This window comes from Podarcis erhardii (assembly GCF_964252035.2).
Source record: "Podarcis erhardii genome assembly, chromosome: 6".
Taxonomy (NCBI): domain Eukaryota; kingdom Metazoa; phylum Chordata; class Lepidosauria; order Squamata; family Lacertidae; genus Podarcis; species Podarcis erhardii.
Window position 1 is genome coordinate 3,955,563 of NC_138510.1, and position 18,069 is coordinate 3,973,631.

General features: G+C 47.9%; 2 protein-coding genes across 7 annotated transcripts in view; both read right to left on the reverse strand.

Annotated features, from left to right (window-relative positions):
- The window catches only part of REM1 (RRAD and GEM like GTPase 1), a 136,153-nt gene extending 134,530 nt beyond the window's left edge, over positions 1 to 1,623 (reverse strand). For 2 of the 4 annotated variants that reach the window (XR_014157980.1, XM_081868071.1), the window contains exon 1: positions 1,319 to 1,617. The gene's annotated coding sequence lies outside the window, so the exon portion shown is untranslated. Of the gene's footprint in view, positions 1 to 1,318 lie in introns of all 4 variants that reach the window. The other 2 variants (XR_014157979.1, XM_081868072.1) reach the window with 2 other exon arrangements.
- Positions 1,624 to 3,217: 1,594 nt separating this feature from the next.
- LCN9 (lipocalin 9) lies at positions 3,218 to 12,781 on the reverse strand. 3 transcript variants are annotated; one of them, XM_081868161.1, is made up of 7 exons: positions 12,667 to 12,781; positions 9,956 to 10,096; positions 9,021 to 9,160; positions 6,865 to 6,935; positions 5,191 to 5,283; positions 4,455 to 4,556; positions 3,218 to 3,320 (listed from the first exon to the last, which is right to left on the reverse strand). In XM_081868161.1, exons 2-7 carry the CDS (start codon positions 10,052 to 10,054, stop codon positions 3,295 to 3,297), a joined length of 531 nt encoding a protein of 176 aa, XP_081724287.1. In that variant the 5' UTR covers positions 10,055 to 10,096; positions 12,667 to 12,781; the 3' UTR covers positions 3,218 to 3,294. The 3 variants fall into 3 exon arrangements, with proteins under 3 accessions (XP_081724287.1, XP_081724286.1, XP_081724288.1); XM_081868160.1 differs by having other exon boundaries at positions 12,638 to 12,781; XM_081868162.1 differs by lacking the exon at positions 5,191 to 5,283 and having other exon boundaries at positions 4,455 to 4,552; positions 6,861 to 6,935; positions 12,638 to 12,775.
- Positions 12,782 to 18,069: the final 5,288 nt, after the last annotated feature.

Consider the following 18,069-nt stretch of genomic DNA (forward strand, 5'->3'; position numbering starts at 1 on the left):
TGGACGGGGGGGCGGGGGGAGGCTTCAGGGTCCTGGAGGAGAACCAGCAACCCCCAGGTCACCCCAACCCCACTTTGCACGTTGAGGAGGCAAGTTCAAACAGTCTTGTTTAGGGCGGCTTTCAAGAATTGCTCCTGACTCTCAGTTTTGCTTTGCTTCCGATGGCCTGGCTGTTTTCAGATTTTTGCCTGCTGCTGAATCAGCTTTATCAATATTAACCGCTGCCTTCCTTTTTTCCTCATTATAACCATTATCTCTTATCCTGACTTTCAGGATATAAATCCCACCAAGGGGGCTATGTATTCTATTTTGCTGGGGACCCTTTTTTAAGAGCCAAAGTTGTGGATTTTTTAGCAGCTGACAAACAACATAGCTGGAGCCCTTCTCACTCCAAAAATTGTGTGTGTGTGTGTGTGTGTGTGTGTGTAACACAAGCAACAACATATCCTGTGGGGTTGTTTTCTTTTTTTTCCAACCCAGGGTCTGGTTTCATGGCAGTACCAGTAACCCAATGCCATGGCATGGTTTTGCCAGATTCCAAAACATGGTTAAAAATTCAGAAGGAAAGTTGTTTGCAATGAAGGACGCCATTGTCGTCGCTGCGGTGGCATCGAATTACACACATACACACACTACACAGACCCTATGAACTGGCAACCAGTTTTCACTTCTGGGGTCCGGAACCTGGCATAAAAAGTATAAAGGCAAGAGTGCTCCAGGGCATGTGCAGAGAACATTTCCCTTTCGCTGATCTGAGCCCCACCACGGCCAGGCTAGGGCAAGCGGACTGAGTAGGCAGCACCGGGCCTTGGCATGTCTCAGAATATTAGGGCTGGGGAGGGGGATATTCGGAAACTCTCTCTCCGAGGGGCTGCGGTAGCCCCGCAGCCCCGAGGGAGGGATCCAACTTCTCCAGCGGACCCGGTTGCTCTGGACGAATACAGTCCTATCTGAAGCAATAAGATAGGGGCGCAGGCAAAGAGGCTGTCCAGAAGTCATCAACTCTGCGCGCGCTCAGAGGCCCTCTCGCCCGCGTTCTTATCCCCCAAAGTTCGGAGCTGCGCCCTCCGCAAGTTTCCAAGGGAGAGCCCCGCTTTCCAGAGCCGGGCGCTGCGAAGAGAGACTCCGGGATGGCGAAGGCTGCCGCGCTCGGATTTGGAGAGAGGACGGAGATGGCGGAGAGCCCGGACGGTCCTCGGTCCTCCTCGCCGGGGAAAGGAGACTCGCTGTCCGCCCCGTCTCCCGTGAAAGCTATCCAGCCAGCCCTTCTCTGCGGACGCGTGGAAAGTCTTTCCCCCCGCCGCCCTGTTCTCCTTACCTCCGCCTGTTGCTGGCGGTTCCGTCGGCAGGGCGCTCTCAAGGGGTCCCCACGCGCGTAAAAGCGCACCGCCCGTGCGCCCCGTCCATCGCGTCCAGCTTCATTGTAGAGCGCCGCGGCGCGCCGAGGGAGGGACTTTTAAGCCCGGGGAGGTCCCTGCGCGCCGCTCCTGGTGGGACACACCCCCTGCCAAACCCCAGCGAGCCGCCCTCCCGGCCTCGGCCGGCGAGAGCGCTTCTGAGCGCGTACAGACGGCCCCGCGTCTCTCCAGCGCGTCTCTCCAGCCGGTGGCCTCGACGAGCGCCTCGGCTGGAGAAGCTAAAAGGATCCCCCGCCCTCTGGATCAGGCCGAAGGTCCTTGAAAACGCGGGCGGGAGGGGGGTAACGCAGGCGCGCGGTGTTTATTCCCCTTTTATCAGATTAGAAAACTCCTCGCTTCTCAGGCACACGGCTCGGTGATCTTCGCTGTAGAGCAAGCAAGTGAGGAATAAGCAGTAAATAAACATCACCCGTCGGACAAAGTTGATGTTGTGGGCATCCGAAGTTGTTGCGCTTTCTTTAGCGGATTCGCCAAAGTTATTGAGGGTTTTTAAGGCTATCGCCCCCTATTGAGCTTTTTTGGGGGGAATCCACAGATAGAAATACCCTCCCAAAAAGAGGACATTGCTCGCCCTCGCTTCCAACCTGCCATTCAGCCACAAGATCACAAAGAAATATGAACTCGGCCAGCCTTTTCCAGCATCTTGTTCCTACAGCGGCCGACCAGATGCCTGCAGGGAAAGCAGCAAGCAGGATTCGAACACAGGAGCCCGGCCCCCTCCTGGGATTCAGAAGCATGGCTGCCTCCAGCTGTGGAGGCAGGAATTACAGAAGTTGTCCTAGTTTCTGATTGGATCCTGCACTGTCCTGCTTGTTCTCATAGGATGACCCCAGAGGTGCCCGTCAAAAGATGTTGGGCACTGACTCCATCAGTTCCAGGCAGCCTGGCCTATGGGCATGGAAGGGGAGTTGGAGATGAAGCTGGCATTTTCTGGAGCAGAGCATCCATGAGGCAGCTTGATGATGATGATGATTTGGGGGACACGGGTCTAAACCACAGAGCCCAGGGCTTGCTGATCGGAAGGTCAGCGGTTCAAATCCCTGCGACAGGGTGAGCTCCTGTTGCTCGGTCCCTGCTCCTGCAAGTAGATAAATAGGTAAAGTGCAAGTAGATAAGTAGGTACCGCTCCAGCGGGAAGATAAACGGCATTTCCGTGTGCTGCTCTGGTTTCATCAGAAGCAGCTTAGTCATGCTGGCCACATCACCTGGACAAACTTCGGCTCCCTTGGCCAGTAAAGTGAGATGAGTGCCGCAACCCCAGAGTCGTTCGTGACTGGACTTAACTGTCAGGGATCCTTTACCCTTAATGATAATGATAATGATAATGATAATGATAATGATAATAAACAAACAAACAAACAAACAAATAAATAAATAAAACTCTGCCCATCTGGCTTGGTTTCCCCAGCCAATGTGAGCAGCTTCCAACAAAATATTAAAAATACATTAAAACATCAGTCATTAAAAACTCCCCTAACCAGGGCTGCCTTCAGATGTCTTCTAAAAGTCAGATAGATGTTTATCTCCTTGACATCTGATGGGAGGGCGTTCTGCAGGGCGGGCGCCACCACCAAGAAGGCCCTCTGCCCGGTTCATATGTGTTCACCCCCTCATAGCCATTCTTTTCCCCCCACAATAATGCTTCTGGCCAAGAGAGCTGCTTGCAAAGTCTGAGCTATAGATTTATTTTAAAATCAGTTTGGGGGAGGTGAGGGAACCTGAAGGAAGGTTTGGGAGGGGGAGACGTCGATCCATCATCATTGTCGCCATCATCCGGACAGAGTAACTATTACCAAGTGTTTCTGATTATTCACCAATGATTATATATTCACATACACACACACAGTAAAGAAATGCCATTTCTGGGTATTAGGAATTAATCCACTTGTGGAGTGCATTGTTCTGTGGAGGAAAGGAGAGAAGAGGGTCAGGAAAATTGGTAATTAGGAAGGAAACTGGGGCGATTGATATTTATTTATCAGGAATATTAGTATCTCGCCATCCTAGTTCAAAACTGAGCCAATCAACATAGTTAACAAACTGATAAATTTAGAAACAGTAGATCTTGTGTTATTTGGGGGGGGGGGGCGCTTATTTTTTCATTTTGTTCTTGTTTTTATTCTTTGTGTTTTTATCTTATATTTTTGTCTTGTACTTTTATGCTGTGAAACACCCTGAGTTCTTCAGATGAAGATAATAATATAATAATAATTTATTATTTATACCCCGCCCATCTGGCTGGGCTTCCCCAGCCACTCTGGGCGGCTTGACACCAAATATTAAAATACAGTAATACATCAAACATTAAAAGCTTCCCTGAACAGGGCTGCCTTCAGACGTCTTCTAAAAGTCTGGTAGTTGTTTTTCTCTTTGACATCTGGTGGGAGGGAGTAACACAGGGCAGGCGCCACCACCGAGAAGGCCCTCTGCCTGGTTCCCTGTAACTTGGCATCTCACAGTGAGAGAACCACCAGAACGCCCTTGGAGCTGGACCTCAGGGTGGTATACAAATTTAATAGCTAGCTAACTAAATAATAGCTTACAAACCTACAGTGGACGCTCGGGTTGCGAACGTGATCCATGTGGGATGCACGTTCGCAACCCGCAGCGCCCACAACCCGCAGCGCCACATCTGCGTACACACGGGTTGCAATTCGGTGCTTTGGCACATGCGCAAAGCATGATTTAGTGATTCTGTGCATGCGCGAGCGCCAAAACCCAGAAGTAACCCCTTCTGGTACTTCTGGGTTTCGGCACATCCGTATCCCGAAAATGCATAACCTGAAGCGCCTGTAACCCGAGGTATGACTGTATTCTGCCTGTGAAAGAACAGGAGATAAAGTGTGTGTGTGTGTGTGTGTGTGTGTGTGCATGCGCGCACACATTTAATAATTGAATTATAGGGTTGGAAGCGACCCCAAAGGTCATGTAGTCAAACCCCCTACCATGCAGGAATATTTTGCCCAACATGGTTATCAAACCCACAACCGAGATTGAGAGTCTCCTGGTCTACCGACTGAGACCCGCTTGCCTTACCGGCTCTTTCAAAGAATCTGATGTTCCCCTCGGGAAATCCTTGAGCCAAGGCAAAATCCTTGAATTTATCTTCGATGGCGCCTCCAACGTCCAGTCTCCTACCTTTAAACACAAGCAAAGGTTGGGTAAGTCTGAAGAAGAAGAAGAAGAAGAAGAAGAAGAAGCAGCAGCAGCAGCATTTGGATTTGATATCCCGCCTTTCACTCCCCTTCAGGAGTCTCAAAGCAGCTAACAATCTCCTTTCCCTTCCTCCCCCACAACAAACTCTCTGTGGGGTGAGTGGAGCTGAGAGACTTCAAAGAAGTGTGACTGGCCCAAGGTCACCCAGCAGCTGCATGTGGAGGAGTGGAGACACGAACCCGGTTCCCCAGATTATGACACTACCGCTCTTAACCACTACACCACACTGGCTCTCAAGTCTGGAAATGCCCAAATCTCTGTTCGACATACATAGACCATCTAAAGTATCTCCTTCCTGCCATCTTCCCCGGATGACTGATCAGACAGTCAGGAACAGATTCCATCATGGAGCCAAGGTAGTGCTTTGATGGAGGGTCTAAAGGAGTCGAAAGCCTACAAAGGTGCTGAGTTGTCCCCAGCGCTGGGGCAGAAATAAAATTAAAAATTCTTGGACAAGGAGCTTTGCAGAGCAAAACTAAGTGGGGATGAGCCCAAAGGAAGCAAATAGCTTTCTACTGAACCCCAGATTTGCCCCATCCGACATTAGAACACGTACCAGACAGATACATAGCCGCGTAAGTGTCCAACGTCACATGGAAAATTATATATCTATCATAATCAGCAGCCATGACGTGAACTGTGGATTTGTCTGCACAAGAAACACCATAAGACGTTAGCTATAAGACAACTTTACCCCATATCTGTGCTCGAAGGTCTAGGGAGCAGCAGAAGCAACACTCTTAGCCACTTTAAATATTCACAAGATCTCCTGCCACCTCATTTGATATAGCTTTGGGGGGGGTGGATTTACAAAGATGAAACTCTGGGCCCGAAGAAGTGTCCCCCGCCTTTGCCACGACCGACCACCGTTAAAAGTAGCGGTAAATTCTAACATTGAACCCTTGGAAATCCACGAAGGTGCTGTCCTTCTCCCGACCCTCTCCCCCAGAACGGCTCACTTTGGTTCCTCCCATGGGTAGCTCGAACCCATGGCTCCAAGTTACAAGAAAGGAGATTGTGACTCAACATCAGGAAGAACTTTGTGAAAGTAAGAGCACTTTGACTCCCTCGGGAGGGGGTGAACTCTTGGTTCTTGGTGGTTTTGGAAGCAGAGGTTGGATAGCCATCCATCAGGGATGCTTGAATTGAGATTCCTGCCTTTTAGGGGGGTTGGATGAGATAACCTGGGGGCAGCAGAGCTGGACCTCAGTGTCCAGGTAGAACGATGAGGGTGGAGATGCTCCTTCAGGTATACTGGACCAAAATAAACAACAATCTGACTTTTAGAAGACATCTGAAGGCAGCCCTGTTTAGGGAAGTCTTTAATGTTTGATGTTTTGTCATGTTTTTAATATTCTGTTGGGAGGCGCCCGGAGTGGGCGGGGTGTAAATAATAATAATAATAATAATAATATGTTGTTGTTGTTGTTGTTGTTGTTGTTGTTGTTGTTGTTACTATTCGCTCTGCAGCTGGCATCTGACTGGCAATGCGAGTGTGCTCCTGGGCTTGGGTTCAAGGCACTTAGTGAGGACACCATTTGCACCCGCAGCCCGTGGCTCGAAGGGAAGCTGAAGGGAGCTTCCTCCAGTGGTCAGTGCCACCAAGATGAGGGACAGAGGGAAGGGGTGAGGCTCCACTGTTGGCAGGGCTTCCTGAAGAGAAAAAGAGGAGTTTGGATTTGATATCCCGCTCTATCACTACCCAAAGGAGTCTCAAAGCGGCTAACATTCTCCTTTCCCTTCCTCCCCCACAACAAACACTCTGTGAGGTGAGTGGGGCTGAGAGACTTCAGAGAAGTGTGACTAGCCCAAGGTCCACTCCACCCTGCATGTGGAGGAGCAGGGAAGCGAACCCGGTTCACCAGATTACGAGTCTACCGCTCTTAACCGCTACACCACACTGGCTCTCACACTGGCTCCTGGGCACAAATTTGCTTGCTCAAGGCCAAGTGGAAGACACGGGCAGTTTCCAGCTTGCCGCTAAGAAGCAGCCATGTGGCAGAAAGCTTTCCTCCTACCCCTGCAATTGCCCAAGCTGGCGTGGTCCATGAAAGTGGCTTCCTGCTTCTGAGGTCTGCTTAAAGCAAAGGAGGGGGTTGACACATCAAAGCTACATGGCACTGGGCTCCATCACGGGCATGCATGACACAACACTGACACCCCCCAATCTCAGACCCAAGCCGCACCTCCACAACAAGATATGAGGGTGACTCGTGGCTCTTATACCTACTGGGAACTTGGAATATACCGGGTCGGTTGGTGTGCATTAAGTTCTTGGTTGTTTGGGTGCAGGTGCCATTCCTGGAAAAGAAAGCTCAGTTGAAAGACTTCCACGCAAGAGACGCAGCCTGCTTCGGCCCTCCCTCCCCTGCTTGTGTTTTCTAGGGTTCAGGAAATAAGCATCACAGAAACCCACAGATTTGTGATCCATCTTGTCGCATGCCACCCGGATCTCCAAGCGTCACGATACCCCAGTGTTTCCCTTGCATTTGTGATTCCTTTGGGAAAAGAGGCGCAGCGGAGATGGGGGTGTCTTTAGGATGCAAGCTGAGGGGTTCCTGGCATCAGCACCCTAGAAGGGTCTTTTTTCTCCCACAGGTGCAGCTGTGGGTTCAGACAGATATGATCCATGGACACCTTGACCAGGTCCAACTCCAATCCGAAACTCAATTCTCCAACTCTGCCTTTTCTTCAGACTCAAGGGCATAGCTGTCAACGTTTCCCTTTTTTTAAGGGAAATTCCCTTACTCTGAATAGGATTCCTCACAAGAAAAGGGAAAAGTTGACAGCTATGCTCAAGGGAGGCAGCCCTTCCATTTGCCATCCATTTGGCTTTCTGAATGGCTCGTCGCCTTCCTTTCGCTCTTCCCAATGGCTCATCTCCCAGGCGATTTCCTGAACTCGGATTATATTTTAACCTTTGCTTCCGTGTCTAGCACCCAGGTTGACCCTCCAAGCATGGATTCAGTTCTGACTTCTGCTGGACCCAGGAATTTGGGGGAGTCTTGGTGCCTCCCAACTGTACCATCTTATGATTCTATGATTCTGTTACTATTGGCACATAAAGCCCTTAACTATTTAGGACTAGTTTGCCTATGAGATTGCCTTACTCTACATGTGCTCTCTCAAATTGGCACTGACACAAGTGCCACATAGGACCCTTTGCGCTGTTATACAAACTGGGTCACTCAGTGTGGCAGCGTCAACACTTTGGAACTTCCTGTGCTCTTTGTGGTACCTGCTAAAAATTTCCCAGGTGGAAAGTCCTACCCAGTACTTTCAATCTGTTTTCATATTGTAGCTTTTGTGCATTTGAAAGCAGGGTAGTACATTTTTCTTAATTTTACTGTTTGGTCTATTATAAACAGCTTTTGGGTTTTATTTATTTACAGTTGTACCTCTACTTACATATCCCGCCGGATACGTAAACTTTGGCTTGCTTGTGAACGCGGCAAACCTGGAAGTGTATACTTATGGTTTTCGCCACACGCACATGCACAGAAGCGCTCTATTGCGCTGCACACATGTGCAGAAGCAGCGCCTCCAGATATGAACTGTTCAGGTTGTGGACGGACCCCCAGAATGAATTAAGTTTGTATCCGGAGGGTCCACTGTATTTTTGTTTACAATCAAGCCAGGCAGACATTTTATGAAATAATTTTTTAAAAAATCAAAAAATTCAGAGGTCTTTTAAAGCAGAGATTGGGTGGCCATCTGTCCTGGATGCTTAAGATTCCTGCATTGCAGGGGGCTGGACTAGATGACCATCAAGGTCTCTTCCAACTCTATGATTCTATAAGGACCCCTGGATGGTTAAGTCCAGTCGAATTTGACTATGGGGTGTGGCGCTCATCTCTGCTTTCAGGCCGAAGGAACCAGCATTTGCCCACAGACAGCTTTCCATGTCACGGGGCCAGCATGACTTAAACCACTTCTGGTGCAACGGGACACTGTGATGAGTGCCAGAGCTCGCAGAAATGCTGTTTACCTTCCCGCTGCCATGGTACCTATTTATCTACTTGCACTGGCGTGCTTTTGAACTGCTAGGTTGGCAGGAGCAGGGACCAAACAACGGGAGCTCACTCTGTTGTGGGGATTCGAACTGCTGACCTTCCGATCAGCAAGCCCTAGGCTCAGTGGTTTAGACCACTGCACCACCTGCGTCCCTCTGTAACCTCTTAAGATAAAGGAAGATAATGAACTGGAACCCATGACCTTCCCTAGGGACCAGCATCATGCCAAATTGGACCCTTATTCCACCCAGCTCAGCATTGCCTACTCTACTAAGCAACCTGGCAAGACCGAGCAATGGCCAAAACACCACCAAATGATTTCAGGAAAAGGGTCCTAGGCCAGCATCGATTAGATCAGTTTGAAGTTACTAACAGCATAACGTTAGCAGTGAGTTTCAAGTCGCCGCTATCAGAAACCGTCACACGGTGGTCCATCTGCGCCGTCAGATTGTCGCGTTCCGGCACCTCGGGTGTAGAGGAAACCATTGCGACGGGATGCCATAAGCCTGCAACCTGAAATAGAATAACTGCATTGAGCAGCCCAACTTCTCCTGAGTATTGTCCTACCAGGGGTGAAAGCGGCAATGTTCTTGTGTCTGCGAAAGAGGAGAAGCAAAGGGGCTTCTATTCTAGGGCAAAGCTGCTCAGAGGAAGAAGGCTGCCCAGAGTCTCAAGAAAGGCAAGACCAGGGGAGTAAGCAAAAGGGTCACCAATATCCCCAGGAGAACCTGCCATTCTTGGGTTCTGCCTACTCTGCTGCTGATATAATCCCCTCCAACATTTCTCCAATGGAGATAAAGGTAAAGGGACCCCTGACCGTTAGGTCCAGTCGTGGACGACTCTGGGGTTGCGGCGCTCATCTCGATTTACTGGCCGAGGGAGCCGGCGTACAGCTTCCGGGTCATGTGGCCAGCATGACTAAGCCACTTCTGGCGAACCAGAGCAGTGCACGGAAACACCGTTTACCTTCCCGCTGGAGTGGTACCTATTTATCTACTTGCACTTTGATGTGCTTTCGAACTGCTAGGTTGGCAGGAGCAGGGACCGAGCAACGGGAGCTCACCCCATCACGGGGATTCGAACCGCCGACCTTCTGATCGGCAAGTCCTAGGCTCTGTGGTTTAACCCACAGTGCCACCCACGTCCCGCCAATGGAGATAGGGGCATCCTGTTCGATCACCTCCAAAATTTCTCTGATGAAAACAGGGGCATCCTATGGCCACTAAATGAGGCGTTTGAGGGCCAAGCTCTTGGGGGCTTTTTCATCATGCCAATCTGGCTTGAAAGTCCCACCAGAAAATCACTTACCTTTCGGGGCTCAAAGTCTGACTGCACAGGGATGTGTGCAGCGACTGGGAATATGCAGGCAGGAGACAGTCCCAACACCAACAGCAGCGCAGGCCTCATCCTGGAGGTGTCTTTCTCCTGATTTTAGCATGAACGGAGAACCTGGGAAGATGAGAACGAAGGATCAGCATCGCAACAGCCCAGTTTATAGATTTGCCTCCAAATGTCTTCCAAGCAAATCCACCCAGCAACGTAGGGGGCGAGAGTGAGAGCAACAGGCTATGTTGTGGGCTGATGGAGGAATAATAGCAACACTTTTGATTGCCTTCCATCCTATACCTTCATTTACAAAGATGGGTGGAGAACTGTCTTGCCCAAGGGGCTGTTTGGTGTTGATCAAAGACTGTGGAGATCTCTTTCTGCATCAGAGGAAAGGAGTACCTATCACGCTTGTTCTTTCAGGGAAGGGAGGTTAAAGACTGACACATGCCAGTTCTGGGTAGGAGCTGAGATCACAGGGGCTTAAAGCCCTGTGATTTTTTTTTCCCAACAAAAGAGGGGGAAGAATAGAAGTATGCAAGATGTTGGAAAAAGAAAATTAGGTGGTTTTGGTAGAAATGATATAAAGGATTAAGTAAAAATGAGTTGATGAAATTGATGAAAGAAAGGACGTTAATTATAAATATATTAAATTAAATTATTTAAATGAAAATAAGTTTGGAAGGATTTGCTGAAAAAACGATTTGAACTAGAATACAAAATTGGGAGGTGTGAGGAGGTCAAGGAAATAAGTAAAGGAAGAAAGTCATGTAAAGGTTTAATCTGTTCTTTTTCTTTTTTAAGTGAATGTATTTTTATTTTTTATTTTATTTTTTCTCTGTTGTTGTTGTATTCTCTTCTTTTGTATTTTGTATTATTTTCTTTTTTCTTTTTGTAACTTTTAAACTGTGAATAAATATTATATATATAAAAAAATAGAAGTATGCAGGGGCACATCCCCTCCAACATTTCTCCAATGCAAATTAGGGTGCCTTTCTGCAAAATGGCAGTGAAGGTCAAGTATCCTGATACCACTGCGAGAAACTTCAAATGGTCCAAACAAAAACTTCTAAAACATCACAAAGTCCCCTATGATATTCTCGCAAGAAAGCTGGTAAATTGTGAGTTGAATGAGATAACTGTAGTGGATTTGTAGCTGGTTGGCTAACCAAACCCAAAGAGTATTCATTAAAGGTTCCTCATCATCCTGGGGGAAAAATAACAAGTGGGGTGCCACAGGGTTCTGTCCTGGGCCCGTTGTTGTTCAATGTCTTTGGAAACGACTTGGACGAAGGAATTGAGGATGCTCATCAAATTTGCAGATGGCACCAAACTGGGAGGGGTAGCTAATGCCGCAGAAGACAGAATCAGGATTCAAAATGACCGTAGCAGACTGGAGAACTGGGCCCAAGCTAAGAAAATTAATTTCGATAGGCACAAATGTAAGGTTCTGCACTCAGGCAGGAAGAACCAGATGCACAAATATAAGATGGGGGACACCTGGAATACTAGCAGTACATGTGGAAAGGATCTAGGGGTCTTGGTGGACCACAAGCTGAACATGAGCGGCGAAAAAGGCTAATGCTATTCTAGGCTGCATCAATTGTAGTGTCCAGATCAAGGGAAGTAATAGTACCACTCTATTCTGCCTTAGTCAGAACAGACTTGGAATACTGTGTCCAGTTCTGGGCACCACAATTTAAGAAGGATGTTGAGAAGTTGGAATGTGTGCAGAGGAGGGCAACCAAGATGATCAAGGGTCTGGAAACCAAGCCTTATGAGGAGTGGTTGAAGGAGCTGAAGAGGAGGCTGAGAGAAGATAATGACAGCCATCTTCAAATAGCTTGGACTACTGCAATGTGCTCTACATGGGGCTACCTTTGAAGGTGACTCGGAAACTACAACTAATCCAGAATTCGGCAGCCAGACTGGTGACTGGGAGCAGCAGCTGAGACCACGTACACCGGTCCTGAAAGACCTACATTGGCTCCCAGTACGTTTCCGAGCACAATTCAAAGTGTTGGTGCTGACCTTTAAAGCCCTAAAGGGACTCGGTCCAGTATACCTGAAGGAGCATCTCCACCCCCATCATTCTGCCCGGACGCTGAGGTCCAGCGCCGAGGGCCTTCTGGCGGTTCCCTCATTGCGAGAAGCAAAGCTACAGGGAACCAGGCAGAGGGCCTTCTCGGTAGTGGCGCCCGCCCTGTGGAATGCCCTTCCAGCAGATGTCAAAGCGATAAACAACTACCTGACATTCAGAAGACATCTGAAGGCAGCCCTGTTCAGGGAAGTTTTTAACGTGTGATATTTTACTGTATTTTTGGTTTCTATGGAAGCCGCCCAGAGTGGCTGGGGAGGCTCAGCCAGATGGGCGGGGTATAAATAATAAATTATTATTATATTATCTTAAGGGCTATCACATGGAAGAGGGAACAAGCTTGTAGTCTCCTGCTCTGGAGGGTAGGATTCGAACCTTGGGAGGTTGTGGACTCTCCTTCCTTGGAGGATTTTAAGTAGAGGTTGGGTGGTCATCTGTCAGGGATGCTTTAGGTGAGATTCCTGCATTTTGGGGTTGGACTAGATGACCCCGGGAGTCCCTTCCAACTCTACAATTCTATGAACTCTGTAAATGGCAGAAAAAACTACACTTTTTTATTATCTCACACAAAAAGCCAAGAATAAGCCCCAAATACCTGCACCACCCCTCCTCAGAAGGAGGGTGGGGAATTATCAACGCAGAATTATACTACATCGCCAACCAAGTGCGCCACATAATCCCAGGCATTCTAGAAGACAAGATGAAACAATGGGTTCATGTGGAGAGAGACACAGTCAAACCCACAGCATACCCATTTATCCAAAACAAACTAAAGAAAATCCCCACAACACTAAAAAGGTTCGCACAGTCCATGCGTAAAGCATGGAAGGAAAATATAGGCAAATTGTCCCCATCCCCGCTCACCCCCCTGGCTCATCAACCCCACTATTCCATCATGCAGCACAAAACTTCCAAATAAAGACTTGCCAAGCCAAAGGCTGATGCCGCTTAGCAGACTCCTAAAAAAAATTACAAACCCTTATCATTTTCATCCCCAAAAAGTTTTTGATTTGAGTTTCTACTGAAATGAGGCTGCATTTTAATGTTGTACTTAATCTTGTTTTTAAGTTGTATATTAATCAATTGTTTTTACCTGGTGTTAGCCGCCTTGAGCCCAGTCTTGGCTGGGGAGGGTGGGGTATAAATAAAAATTATTATTATTATTATTATTATTATTGACACAAGAAATACAAGACAAACTAAGGGACACCCGAATACCCTGGCTAACACACTACCAACTACATGCCTTCTTAAACAATGCAGTAGTAAATTCAGCAGCCACTAGGTCCTCGACCACCTTTGGAAACCTTCTCCTGGCAGCAAAAGGACATGGCAAGGGGATGTCACCCACAATATACAAAAAACTGCTCCAGAATCCCACAACCCCCCTTGACACAATCAAAAAACAATGGGAGCACAGCACAGGCTACGAAATAAACCCCACACAATGGACCAGAATGTGGTCTATGTTAGGATATAGTTCCGTTCCACCTTTAGAACAGATGTGTGGAGTTGTTGTGTGTCACATGCCTGTTTTCTTCCAGCACAGGCTTGCTGGGAACTTCCATTGTATATCGCTTTTGCTATGCTGCTGTTTGCTGGGACACGAAGGGAAGCAGACATGTTTTTCCTTTGTTCCTGATGCTGAATAAACGCCTGTAAATATGCTTACGTATGTCTCTGTCCGCCACTTCTGTTGTGAAAAGTTATTCACTCTGCTGATTAGAGCGTGCTCAGTCTCTGAAGGCTTCTGAGGCTTGAGTCGCTGATAGATGCTGTTACGAAAACCAGAGTTCGCCTTGCTCCAAGCCGGTGGCTGGAGCCAGCTGGGGGCCTGCCAAATGCCCCTGTCTCCCCGGACGCATCCCAACAGTCTAAACCTCCCTTTAAATCCATCTCAGCTAAAAGAAGGGAACTCACTCTGAAGCTCAGCTACAGGTGGTACCTAACACCACGGAAACTGGGGCTGATACGCCAGGAACCTCACCAAAATGCTGGCAAGGCTGCACTTCTACAGGTCCATACCTCCATAAGTGGTGGGAATGCACCCAAATCCAACCCTTTGGGACAGCAGTCCTACAAAAAAATGTGCAAAATAACTAAACAGGTATTGGAAGCCACCCCAGAACTGGCCCTATTGAATAATTTCTGTTGTGACGTGGGGTTTGTGATTGCAGTTCTCTTGACATAATATGCTGGAGACAGTTCTCTAGTAACACTTCTTTATTAAAGCAACAAGACTGAGACCTGAGGAGGGGAGAGCTACATTTATAGGGACAGGGAACTAGCTAGAAAGGATACATTTTGGAGGGAACAATATCAGGCAATCACAGTCCTGCCTTTTGGAGGAAACCAATAAGACAGAGGATCCAAATACAGCAGCTTAAATGAACCAATAGTAGCTGTACCCTCTGGAACCAAAAGGCAGTTACATTACCCTAATGCAAATACAGACAATAATAATACAGATATAAAATCCTTTGACTCAATACACAACACTTTCCAAGACAGCAATGCTCACTCATGCTATAATGAGCGTATAAGCCACCTAATACGGCTAATTTGACCCAACAATCCCTTCCCCCTCACACATGCAAACAACTCTCATTGCAGTCAACTAAAGACAATATTGAAAGTGAGACTCCTGTCTTCCACTTCCTCCCGCAGTTTGGTCAAACTCATGCTGGTAGCTTCGAGAACACTGTCCCACCATCTCGTCCTCTGTTGCCCCCTTCTCCTTGTGCCCTCCATCTTTCCCAACATCAGGGTCTTTCCCAGGGAGTCTTCTTTTCTCATGAGGTGGCCAAAGTCTTGGAGCCTCAGCTTCAGGATCTGAGAAAAGACTCTACGGCTGGGAAAAAAGAGAAAATGCATGTACTTTTGTAACCTAAGAAAATCTTTTTTTCTTTTTTTAAAGAGACAAACCCTGAGAGATTCAACAGCCTTCTTCATTTATTGAGATGATTTATAAACTGCTTGATCAAGAAAGCTCTCCAAGTGGGATCTGCAAGCAGCCCCAAATTGCAATCCTGCTCCTTCAGAGGGAGTTCATTCCCACTCAGGACAGGCACTTGCCCAATTTTCAAGAGACAGGAACCACTCAGCCGCAGAGATTCCATCTCATCAGGGCTCAACTTCGGCTTATGTCCTCTTATCAGATTGCAAGCTCCTTGGGGCAGGGACCTCTCTCCCTCTCTTAAGGTGCCATGTACAGTGATCACATTATAAGAACAATAAAAGAAGAGCAGGAAAATGCCCAGTCAGAGTTCCTTAATGAATGCGAATGTTTCATGGGGGCTTCAACAAGAAATACATGCCGTTTTCAAAAAGACTGAGGGGAAACTGGTCCGTCCCCCCTCGTGCATTTAAAGTAAGTTTTGCTCAATAAAAGAACGCATCTGAGTAGGGTTGCCATATTTTGAAGAGCAAAAAAAGAGGACACATTTGCCAACTTCTACTGTTAACAATAGATCGCTGTGACGACTCTCATGTTAAACCGTGAAAAAGAGGGTGTATCCTGGGAAAAGATGACTCATGGCAACCCTACATCTGAGTCATTAAAATGGACAAGGAGAAAGCACAGCAGATTTCTCTGAATGGACAGGATACTGGTAGTCTCCACCCAGCGGCAGATTAAGAGGCTGCAGGCAGATGTGCAGGATGGAGAAGACATCGCTGGAAGACACAAAATATCCCATAGAATCTCGACTGTAATGCAGACACGTTCCTGGGTCTCCGCATTCAGAAGGTGTACGATGTGTTTGTGTGTGTGTGTGTGTGTGTGTGTATGCATGGGGGGACAGGAGAGATAGAGAGAGGTATTTTAAAAAATTCCCTTTTGTAAAAAAAGAAAGAAATGCAAGCATGAAAAAGCAAAGAAAACGAAGAATAAGAAATTTAAACCATAAAGTGCCACAGTCTGGAAGGATGAAAGTACAAAGACAGAGGGGTCGGATCCAGCTAAGCTGGTGTGCCAGCAGAAGCCAGTGTAATAATAATAATAATAATAATAATAATAATAATAATAATAATAATAATAATAAATTTTATTTATACCCCTCCCTCCCAGGCCAGAGCCAGGCTCAGGGCAGCTAACATCAATAAAGTCACAGTAAAAACATAATTGGGGGGGGGGGGGACCAATTTAAAATACAGGTTAAAATGCAATTTAAAATGTAGACTCATTTTAAAAGTAGCTGATAGATCAAGACCATAAGGGGAGGGAAACATAAGGGTCAGACTGAGTCCAAACCAAAGGCCAGACAGAACAGCTCTGTCTTGCAGGCCCTGCAGAAAGATGTCAAGTCCTGCAGGGCCCTAGTCTCTTGTGACAGAGCCTTCAACCAAGTCGGGGCCAGTACTGAAAAGGCCCTGGCCCTAGTTGAGACCAATCTAACTACCTTGTGACCTCGGACCTCCAAAATGTTGTCATCTGTGGACCTTAAGGTGCTCCATGGGGCATACCAGGAAAGGCGGTCCTGTAGGTACGAGGGTCCTAGGCCGCATAGGGCTTTGAAGGTCAAAACCAGCACCTTAAACCTGGCCCTGTACTCCACCGGGAGCCACACGTGCATAATAGGACTCCCTCCACTCTCCGAATTGGGCATCTGGGGAATCCCCAGATCAGCACACGGTTGTGGGGCGGGGAAGACTGTCCGAACAGGAAAGCTGAAATTGCTTGCGGCGATGGAACAACTGGAAGAGAATGAGCCTGATTTTCTTCCTGGGTTTTGGATTCCACCCATGGGCCCAGAGGAGTAGCGCGGGGGGGGGGGGGAGCTGCCGGGAGATGATGGGCCCTCGCATCACTCGGCTGTGTGGCGTCTCCCGTCGGTGGGGAAGGCGGGTCGATGGCAAGACACGTGGTGGCACCCAAGCCTCAGGAGGCAGCGGTTGGGGGCACAATACTTTCCTTGCCCCGGGCGCTTGGCAATCCATGCTACGCCACTGATTGGGCCAGTACGTTTCTCTCAACATGAACTAACTCACAGGGTTGTTGTGAAGATAAAATGGAACTGTGGGGAGGCAGGCACTCCTTGGAAGAAAGATGATAGAGGAATGAAATAAACAGCAATATTGGGGGGCTTGGATTTTCACCAGGGGCAACCCTTGTGCAGTGTGAAGCAACCACTTCAGGCAGCAGATGTGGGGTGGTGGCTGTGAAGGGGGAAAGCCGTGGGTCTCACGCCACCTACCCAAGACCCCCAAAGCTGACCCTCAAGTGCAGAGAAAGTAGGCAGTGTTGAAGACCCAACTTCCAGCTGGGACACCTTTGGGAAGTGGAATTACAGAGTGCCGTTTCCAAGGCATCTGACCTCAGAGTATAGGAAGCTGTGACGCGGATCATAATTGCAAGCACCCTTAATATCAGGATTGTGGGTTTGAGCCCCACATTGGGCCAGATTCCTGCATTGCGGGGGATTGGACGAGATGGACTCCCAGGGTCCCTTCCAACGATTCTATGCTCAAAGTGCCTTTGGAAGAAGCTGCCTTGACCTCTCCAGTGTGTTTGACCGATTGTACTATTGTACTACCAACCTTACTGTATGCTTGTGAAACATGGACCACCTATAAACGCCAACTCCTTGAAAGATTCCATCAATGGTGTCTCCGAAAATTTTTACATATCACTTGGGAATACAAGCAAACTAATACCAGTGTACTGGAAGAAGTAAAGATCACCAGTGTTGAAGCAATGATTCTTCAACGTCAACTTCGTTGGACTGGTCATGTTGTGTGGATGCCTGGTTATCGTCTTCCGAAGCAACTACTCTATTCCGAACTTAAAAATGGAAAGCATAATGCTGGTGGTCAACAAAAGAGGTTTAAAGACTGTCTCAAGGCAAATCTAAAAATATGTAGTCTACACACGGACAATTGGGAAACACTGGCCTGCGAGCGCTCCAGTTGGAGAACAGCCTTTACCAAAGGTGTCATGGGCTTTGAAGACACTTGAACTCAGGACACAAGGGGAAAATGTGCTAAGAGGAAGGCATGC

Coding starts and splice junctions, on each gene's coding strand:
- LCN9 (XM_081868161.1), bottom strand. CDS start 10,054: ATGAGGCCTGCGCTGCTGTTGGTGTTGGGACTGTCTCCTGCCTGCATA. Junction 4,557..5,190: donor CGCGGCTATGTATCTGTCTG/GTACGTGTTCTA, acceptor TTGTGTTTAAAG/GTAGGAGACTGGACGTTGGA. Junction 3,321..4,454: donor CAGATTCTTTGAAAGAGCCG/GTAAGGCAAGCG, acceptor TTTCCTCCACAG/AACAATGCACTCCACAAGTG.